Source organism: Lytechinus variegatus, chromosome 6 (genome assembly GCF_018143015.1).
Source record: "Lytechinus variegatus isolate NC3 chromosome 6, Lvar_3.0, whole genome shotgun sequence".
NCBI classification, from domain to species: domain Eukaryota; kingdom Metazoa; phylum Echinodermata; class Echinoidea; order Temnopleuroida; family Toxopneustidae; genus Lytechinus; species Lytechinus variegatus.
In genome coordinates, this window is record NC_054745.1 from 15,728,938 (window position 1) to 15,739,148 (window position 10,211).

Sequence of the window (10,211 nt, forward strand, 5' to 3'; positions counted from 1 at the left end):
TTTTGATGGAATCGTAATAACCACTAAGCTAACAAATAAATCAGCATCTTTGCTGTATTTCTGGGACTTTTAACATTTTTTACACATCTGTTGAGGTCAAAGAAGCATAATGAATGAATTGGACTCAATAGCGGTCAAGCAAAGAATGACCATTTGGATTAACCCTCTCCAGGCCGGGGGGTGGGGGCTTGCCCCCCCCCCCTTTGAGAAGCAAAATTAAAGTTTGTAATGTAAAGATACCATTAAAACAGAGGTGTGCCCCTTCTATTGAAATTGAAGACCTTTTTCTTTTTTTTTGCTTGTCAATTTTGTTCAGGTACGAAATATCCTTAATTTGTGGTTGAAAACCTTTTCTTTTTTTTGGGGGGGGGGCTGGGGGGCTTGTCAAAATTTTCCTCCCAAAAATTTGCCCCCCGCCCTTATGGAAAAAAAACCTGGACCTGCCCCTGATCTGATATCACAATTTTTTCATTTACCCTTGCTAAGAACACCACAAAGAGTTTCTTTACCAAACATTAGAACATTTGAAGTTTTATTTATAGAATTAGAGGGAAAAGTATGATTTCACACACTAATTACACATAAATTAGCATTTAATATTAATCACTTAATACAAAATTTAGCAACTTGAATGAAATAGATTACTTCCTAAATTTGTATACTATGTCTAACACAACTTGTGTGCCCATTTTCGGTGTGGTCGCACAGCCATCGGGCGAGATCTCACGGGGGGGGGAGACCTCCTCATCACATCTCATTGTTTTTTCTTATTTTGCTATTTTGTGACTTTGGATTCCGGAACCAATTGATTTCAGGGACTACAGCCTCTTTTTAGATTAAATCAATCTTTTAATTAATGACATGTGCTTAATAAAGATTATTGATGCTAGCCTGTGTCAATATTTTGTTCATTTTGACTGATTGGAATTTGTGTAGTGCACGTGTAAAGTTTGATAAGTTTCCTTTGGAATCCAGTTTACATTGAAGGAAATGCTACTCGGGACGTGATTTATCAACAGTAGTTATTGGTTGCTTGATTTGTAATTGATTGTCAAAGTTTCTTGCAACACACCATAATTCTCAATATTTTTAAAGTTTTGAATCCTGAATTATTTTGAAAACAAGACTTCTGGCAACTTGGCATACATGTACCATACAGATAACAAGTAAATAATAGTCAATATATTGCACTGTAAATTACAGATAAATGACTTTCAGGGCAAGATATCAATAAAAATAATTTCCTCATACAAAAATCAGCACATAGTTCAACAAAATATAGAATAGACTGAAGCTTACATTCAGTAATATCACATTGAATAATGTCCACCTATGTTTCTGTCCAGTTTTACAATTTGAACCTTTCGTTTTCATCTCAGCTTTGGGCTTAGTCAGTTGGTGCTTTCAGAATCATTACCATGTGCTGTCCATAATCATTTGGTCACTAACTACTCCACTAAATCCATTTGCTATGAATACAAGGTCATATAAGCCCATCTGCTACATGTACTTTGTTTAATGCAAATTCAAAGTAAAGCATTGCCCAATTTATCCACCATCCACTTAGCCGGATATCACTATCTGTTGATATCCAAGTCCAGTTATACAATTCAATGGATATTACAGAGCTGATTCATATAACTGAGTGCACGCAATGACCAGTGCATTTAATTTTACAAATTAATTCTCCGAAGCATCATCAAGTTTTGTGTAATCTGCATAATCTTGAACCAGATTAGATGAATGAATTAGTGGGTTTCATAAAGCAGTTGAATAAGGTTACACACAATTTCAGGCATGACTTCTAGCACACCTAGAACATCTTCTTTAGAAGACTAAGTCAGCTACATAGGGGATAAGGGTCACGAGTCATGCATAAGGTCAATCAAAATTTTTTAACAGCTTTATGAAGCACTCGCCTGGTGAAGACTACATGATGATACACGAAATATGAGAATCTATTTGTAGATAAAGCAAAGTTAATACTGAATGTTCAACTTTTTGGTTCAGTTTGATCAGTAGTGACATTCTTAATCTTTGGAGCACCGGTACAGGCATGTTTAGGGAGATAGCAATCCGAGCTGAATTCCTTAAGACACACGTCACATTTGTATGGTTTCTCGTTGGTGTGGCCACGCATATGCCGCTTGAGGTCAGAGGTCGCGCGGAAATACCTGTCACACACCTTGCATTTGAATGGTTTCTCCCCTGTATGCACGCGGACGTGCTTGATGAGATCGCTTTTGGATTTGAAGGTCTTGGGGCAAGCGGTGCACTCATAAGGTCGCTCCCCTGTGTGGCTGCGCATGTGAAGGGTGAGGTTGCTCTGTGTCCCGAAGGTCTTATTGCACAGCTTGCAAGGGAAAGGGCGTTCACCTGTATGGATCCGCATGTGAACTGTCAGGTCGCCTTTACGGCCGAAGCTCCTTCCGCAAGTCTCGCAGGAAAATGGCTTGATCCCAGTATGGGTCCGCAGATGATAGGTGAGGTGCGTCTCGCGGCTGAACGCTTTTGCGCAGACGGGGCATTTGAACGGCTTCTCACCCGTGTGGCTGCGCATGTGATTGTCCAGGTGGCGCTTTTCGATGAAGCCCTTGTCGCAGAAACTGCATTTGAATGGACGGTCGGAAGTATGGACCCTCATGTGGACTTTGACATGTAAGAAAAATTTATGGCATATCTTGCATTGCGAGGGTTTGTCATCAATCTTTCCCTCCTGCTCCTGGACAACTTGCGCTTCTTCATCGATTGATGCTCCTGCAGATGTTCCTTCAAAGGCATCAGTCTCCTTGTTTCCTTGCAGTGGCAGGTCTTCCTGACAGCGAATAGCAACCCCTGATTCATGAATCATGGTCCCACTTTCAGCAGTTTTACTACCTAATCTCACTCTTTGACTAGCTGGCACCATTTCATACCCTAGATTACTTGAGTTTACATCAAGTTTATGTCGGCTTGCATTTAAACTACCTATCATCTCCTGATCATCGGAACAATCCTCTGAACCATAAAAATATCTTCTCTCCAGGGAGCTCATTTCACGACCATCTCGCCTCGAAAGAACTCCCGAATAAACACTTGAGACACCTGTCTTGCTCCTATCATGGTGCTGCTGTCCTGGTTTAACACAAGAACCTTCATTCTTAATTGTCGATGGAATCTGGTTGATGATTTTATCACAGGTAGTTGACAGCATGCCCTGTTGTGTCAATGGACAATCCTGCTGCTTTGAGCCAACATCTGATTCTTGGAATCTTGCACTTCTTGTATCAGTGGCTTCCATGCCACGTGGCTTGCTAGCTATACATCCCGAAGGAATCCTGCTACTGCAATTTGGACCTGTTGCAGGATGGCCTCCTGCGCAGGAGTCCAGTGGGTTCTGTTCATCCGGTAAGGCACCACAAGCATTCCCAGCTCTCTCTACGCTTGGTTTGCTTCAGGTTGCTCCATGGCTACCAGACACCCTTGATCTTCTTCTGCATTGCAAGAAAAAAATGTAATGGGGGTCATTCTATCAAGAAATCTATGCCTCATCCGTTTCATTTTAAATCCTAAATTGATATGATGCAATACTGATGCAATCTCACATGCACTGAATTCAGCAATTACAAGAAAAAATCAGTTTATAACATAACAAAGTGAACTTTAATAGTAAAGATTAATGAAGTGTATTGAAGGCATTTTGTATGGAATAAATAGGAATGTCTTGATAGTCCCTTATGGGTTTGGATATTTTTGTATTTCAAGTCCCCCCCCCCCATTTGTGGTGAAATGGGAATCCTTAAGCCTAACCCTCAACATTTAATCAACATTTAATGCTAGGGAATGAAATAAATTAAAATATCAAATGGATTTAAAGTCGAATTAATAAAAAGAAGCATTGAACAGATCTAAAGTGAATAGAATGAAGTCTCACCATCCTGGTTATGGAGTTCTTCTGGTTCTTGTTTAATGGTGATAACAGATTGATTTGAGTTATCCATTATACAGCACAGGGAACAGTATAACCACAGAAATACTGGATGAAGATCTGTATAAAAAAAGAAGGCTAAACTGATTTGTTATCAATTACAAGACAGGGAAATTTGCGGGGCCTATATCACAATTATTCCCCAAGGTTTTCCCAGAGCCCATGCAGGAATGCCCCCCCCCCCCCGTCATGCAAGCGTGAGGTTTGTATGGCCCAGGACAGGATGAGTTTGGCAACGCCCCGGTGGGGTCACTCAATATGACTTGGGGACCGCATGACCGTTACCAAAATCGCGGGAAAAGGGGTCAATTTCACGGAACGTCCGCGGACAGAACACTCCTCGAAGTAGTGAAAATAGGGGTGCTCTCCGTCCTCGATCTGATGGAAATGGGGGTCAGGAAAAAGGGGAGAACGATCACGGGAAGTAAAATCCGTCGCCGAGTCACCAGCCGCAGACTGCGCGCTCATCATGCTCTGTATCTTTATGTGGACAACTCTACATTTATTTTTACAAAGAATTGTACTTTTCGTATTTTTCATGAAAAATAAAGTTCTTTTGGATTATTGTATCAGTATGACATGGCTCTTGGTCATCTTTAAGGACTGAGCACTCTGACGCCTGTGTTGCAATTTCCTCTAATGATGAGGAAAGGGTATAAATTCCCTGTCCTTGAAATATGGTAAATAGGGGTAAGTTTTCGAAATGGACAAAAAGTGTCCTTACAATATTATAATTAGGGGTGTTTCAAGGTACCATTTTACCGCAATTTTGTCCTTGTTTTGCGTGAAAATAGGGGGGTAAATTTCACAAAATGTCCTTGAAATTGACTGCAATAGGGGGTTACTTGCATTTGTGGTAACGGTCATATGCGTCCCCCTCTGCGGGTGAGTGACCCCACCGGGGTCAACGCAAGGCTGAACCGTAGCTGCCACTCAAGACCAAGGGCTGGTGCAGCGCTAATGCAGTTTCCTACCAGCCGACCTGGCGATGTTAGGAAACTAATTTCACCTAAAATTTTATCAAATTTGTTGCCAAACATCTAATCCTTGACTTAAATTTCAGCCACGTCAGGCATCGGGAACGGCTGTATTTCGGCTTCATTCTTGTCCTTCAATTCTCAGTCTGACTTCACTCGATCAGCCATCGTCATAGTTTTGATATGGACTGAACTTACTGACTAAAAATCTTCCTACAGTAGCCCGACCTGGCGATGTTAGGAAAATAATTTCACCTCAGATTTTATCTGCATTTTGCCAGATATGTAATATCAATCCTTAAACTGAATTTCAGCCATATCAGGCATTTGGAAAGGATGTATTTCAGCTCGACATTGATCGGGAACGGCTGTAGTTCGGCTTTGATCTTGATGTCATATAGTTCAAATTCTCAGTCAGACATTGCCGTAGTTTTGATATTTTTTGCAACATATGGGCGAGCTTCCGCTTCCATGGGCAGATCTTTCGGTCGTTAACTTCAGTTCAGTCCATATTAAAACACAGCGGTGGTGGATGGCTGATTGAGCGAAGTCTGTCTGAGAATTTGAGGGACGACATTGAGGTTTCAAGCCGAAGATTGATGTGGCCGATTATTATTCAGCCTTTCAGGTTATGATCCTAGTCCTGGCTAGACTATTACTAACGTCTAGAAACTTTCAGACGAAAATTCAATTGAAAAATAGTTTTCTATAGGCCCTAATTCTAACCTTGCCAGGTCAGCCGGTGCGAAACTGCTCAATGAATAAAATACATGTACCATATTCACTGTAGTGTAGGCTACTCAACTACTATTTTATTTGACTAATGAAATTTTTCTACATAAAAATTGCACAGGGTCAAGTTAAAGACTTAAAGATAAATTCCAGTATTGGTAACGATCTCAAAATGACTTTTTACAGACTCTAATATAATGACTACCCAAGTGTCTGTTTGTATGAATAAAAAATATGTGCCAAAGGATTTTTGAAGAAATTGTGTAATTGCTGAGAAATAAGCAAAATAAGCGCGGATTCGGTCACTTCCGTCGGGTCTTTATTCCAGCAATAATAATACACTGTCCCACGTGTGCCTATCTGTGTTGGTGATTTTCAGTGTGAACATTTTTCAGCGTAGATTTCAAGATTTCACAAAGTTCAGTTTATGTAACTGTACCAGATCTAGATCCTTGATTATATACTGACAATTAAGCCTGGATTTACAGACTTTCTCATGAAATCAGTGTTTACTGCAACTACTGGCATTTCTCTTTAAAGTCTTTTGACTTTTGTCAAAGACACAAACTTGACAAAGAAAGTACTACTAGGCTAGGCCTAGAGTCAATAATTTGTCAGGTACCTTGACAGGATTGCCCATGAAAGCCGAGATGGCTTAAAAAAGTGTGATTTATTAATCGAGAAGCATGCACACCCACTCAAGAAATGAATGAATATATCTAGAAAATAAATAATACTGGTGATGATGTGGCTGGTGTTCTTCTCGTTTTACTTTTAGCAGCGCGGGCATTCTTCTCATCAGCCATCGGCTGCGGCTGGCGTCCGCAGTCGGGTCAACTCGCTCCGCGAGCTACAAGAATTCGCTGAGCCGGCGATGAATAAAAAAACACTTTTCTTGTGTTGTTGTACATAAATTACACACACAAACAATGCATTCTCTTTTTCTGATTACCTAAAAATTATCGATTCATGCCATAAAATAGTTTCAGACAACTTAATACAGTTTACTACCTTCTCAAATCTGGAATATCATCACAGAAATTCGGCTCGGAATAGACTGTTTCGTCTAAAGCTGGCGCTATTTTTATCGATCGACACAGAGAGATACGATCTTACAACTTGAAAAAAAATCATGAAAATCATGATCATGATCATAAGAATTTTTTGCTGTGGACTTCGTTCATGCAAATCAATGGAGCTCCACACAAAATGTTCAATATATTGCCAGGGACAGTACTAGACATTACAAGACAGGGGGGGGGGGGAGACCATTCTCATTTTTTTTTTAGTTTGCCTTAATTTTGGGTTTTAATTAGTTTCTATTGTAAACAGATGTAGTGTTAAAAAAATCAAAATAACTAAACATAGGACCTATTGTAGGCCTGATCCTAAATTCGTATCAATAGAAAATTGCTCACTCATTTTGTAATCTCTCCCTCTCTCTCCCCCCTCCCTCTACAAACATCCCCCTCCCATTCCAGCTCCTCTCTTGATTCGTAATTCGTTTGTTACAGCGTTTCGAAAAGAGAGAATATTCTCCTCCGGCCTGCCCGAGTTCCCCGGGGGGGCCACTTCCATTCACGAGTGGATACCATGCGCGACCATGGGGTCTCGAAAAGCACCCTAAACACGTAATTTCCATATTCTTAAAATGCACCCCTTAACAAGTATTGGCGTGTGAAACCCTACCCCTAACAAGTATTGGAAGCAAAACGATACTCTTGGCAAATATTCCCTGAAATGAACCCCTAAACAAGTACAGGAATGTTTTATGTTACGGGTCCTTCGGTCGTCGACTTAACCTTATTTGGGTTAGTACGACCCCACCTTCTACACCTCGCGCAAATCGGACCCTAAACACGTAGTGTTGGGGCAAAAAGGACATCCTTTATAAAACATTTTGATTTTGTTTTATCATCCCCACAAATTCGACCCTAAACACGTAATTTTCCTAGCGAAATAGATACCCTTTTTTCATTATTTTTGTGTTTTTGACACCCTTATCACGTTACGTACGTAACGTGCCCTATCGTGAAAAAGACATCCTTTTTACGTCTTTTTTTGGTCGCGCATGGTATCCACTCGTCAATGTAAGTGGCCCCCCCGGGCCGAGTTCCTATAAATTTCTTCCTCGTTCCCATTCCATTTCTGCCCACTCAGTATAAAGACGGGGTAAAGACGCCGTTTAAAAGTTTTATGCAACGCTGTTCACTACATAAACTTTAAGCATGTGGCTATAATTATCATGTATGTCAAATTACGATAATCTGCTAGTCCCGGCTGCTAGTGTATATATAAACCCTGCTCATTCGAAAACTACCATGGATCCCATCCAGTCTCCGCTGCCCGTTTATCCACTCTATTTCGTTCCCCTCGCCTCTCGTGACCCCACCCCTGTATTCATTTCTCTCCCCTTTTTGCCCAAATTTCCCCTTTTCCATTTCTCCTCATATAGTTCTACCACTTTCCATCACTTACCGCTATTGAAGCTTAAAAGTGCCACCGACTGCATGTTAAGATAATTATCTTGGGAAGTCGACATCATGATAGCAAAAGATCAGATGACGAGATCCCGGAACTCGATTTCGACATCTTGTAGAAGAGATGATCACATGACAAGATCCGGGATCTCGTCATGTTGACATCCTTTAGAAGAGATGATCAGATGACTAGATCCCGGATCTCATCATGTCGACATTTTGTAGAAGAGATGATCAGATGACAAGATCCCGGATCTAGTCATGTCGACATCCTTTAGAAGAGATGATCAGATGACAAGATCTTCGATCCATGATCATGTCATCTGATCATCTCTTCCACTGGATGTAGACATGTCGAGATAGAAGATCTTGTCATCTGATCATCTCTTCTAAAAGATGTCGACATGACGAGATCCGGGATCTCGTCATTTAATTTTTTGCTATCATGATGTCGACTTCCCAAGATAATTGTCCAACATCTCGGTGGCACTTTTAAGCTTCCATATACCGCCTTTTCGCCATGCTTATATCTCTGTCTTTTCAGCACTCCCCAATTTTTTGCTGATGTGGTTTAAGTACACCATGTGGAGTGATAAAGAAACAGTGGATAGAAGATAAGAAGTGGATAGGCGAGAAAGCGGAGATTTGAGAGTATTCTTTCTTGAAAAAGGAATGTTGAGTGAGAACAGCTTGAGTAGTAGAGCTGATGAGGAGATGCTGGCTTGAGTCGGCGAGTAGAGATGATTGAGTAGTAGAGACTCGACGTTTCGGACAGGTTGACTGTCCGTCTTCAGGAGTGTTCCCCAATTTTTGTATTCCCCGTTCTTTGTTTCTCTTCATTCCATTTATTTCCCCCCTTCTCTCTTCATATCTCTCTCTCTCTCTAGCCAACCCCCTATCGCTCTGCTCGCGCATCCTCAATATTCATTTCTCTATAACCCCACCCCTCCCCCACACACTTGGACAATACCCTCTTGATAACCTTCAGTCCAAGTATCTCTCATTGATCTGATTACCAAACAAAGAAGGAAGGAAAATAAACTCTTAACTGTTACATTAATTTCTTATAGTTTTATTAATCTTTCTGTCATTTGATGCTACATCATAATTCAAATGCAAGAAAATACGTAAAAGAACAAAATACATTTAAAATGCATTGTCTTACAAGTAACTAAATTATTTTAACATCTACACCTACATAGTAAACACCTTTGGTATATCTAAATCTTAAAAAAAAGACAGAAAAAACAAAAACATTCCAAACTACAATGTCATCTACTAGAACTTATTCAATGACTTTCTTGATGTCCCGGTTCATAAAACTTGTGCAATCAAAAGCTCTCAACAAATCTTCTGATATGACACCCCCTTGCTTGTTTCATTGTCCATGACAAAATTAAATATAGTTTCATGGCATCACTATTGATCATATTTTTCGGCTTCACCCCCCCCCCCCCCCACTTCCAAATCAGGATTGTCTCTAGTCATTATTATATTTTGCTGAAATCCCATTAAGTCAAAAGTGGCAAACCATTGCAAGTACCACTTTGTTTGCTTTAAGAAGAAACAATAGAAGTTTAAATGAAGGTCGTGTGTACAACAATAATCTGTAGAGCCAACATGAGATGATGATAATACTCAGCTGTTACTCTTCACCCCCCCCCCCATGACCTAAATACTATCATTGAAAAGTTCAGAATCAACCCATGACTTGATGGCATATGATTTGATTAATTTGAATACATTATTTTGGCAACTGCCCATCTTCATAAACAAAGTAATATTGTGACCAGATGACCACTTTGAAGTCAGCAACATGTACATTCACACAAACATTGGTTGATAATTTACCCCCTATAGTATGAAAAAGTCACAAATCCCTTTTCCATTTTGCTTCATAATTCATGAACCACATATTGTTGCAAACATGAAAGTGAAATTATTTTGTGACCATTTTACAGAACAGGTATCTGGAGCCTCTTGCCCTGTTTCATAATTTTTTCCCGATATTTCAAATATTACAAAATTCAAGATCAAAATGAAAAAAAAAATCTA

The 10,211-nt window shown here is 40.1% G+C and overlaps 1 protein-coding gene and 1 long non-coding RNA gene across 2 annotated transcripts; both read right to left on the minus strand.

Annotated features, from left to right (window-relative positions):
- Positions 1-731: 731 nt before the first annotated feature.
- LOC121417090 (zinc finger protein 888-like) lies at positions 732-3,418 on the minus strand. Its single transcript, XM_041610659.1, has one exon. It carries the CDS (start codon positions 3,278-3,280, stop codon positions 1,994-1,996), a length of 1,287 nt encoding a protein of 428 aa, XP_041466593.1. The 5' UTR covers positions 3,281-3,418; the 3' UTR covers positions 732-1,993.
- Positions 3,419-3,421: 3 nt separating this feature from the next.
- Positions 3,422-6,736, minus strand: LOC121417091. The gene is made up of 3 exons (XR_005970309.1): positions 6,688-6,736; positions 3,914-4,027; positions 3,422-3,473 (listed from the first exon to the last, which is right to left on the minus strand). It is a non-coding gene; the product is annotated as an uncharacterized LOC121417091 (long non-coding RNA).
- Positions 6,737-10,211: the final 3,475 nt, after the last annotated feature.

Bases quoted from the DNA above. Each gene is read 5' to 3' on its own strand.
- LOC121417090 (XM_041610659.1), bottom strand. From the start codon at position 3,280: ATGGAAGCCACTGATACAAGAAGTGCAAGATTCCAAGAATCAGATGTT.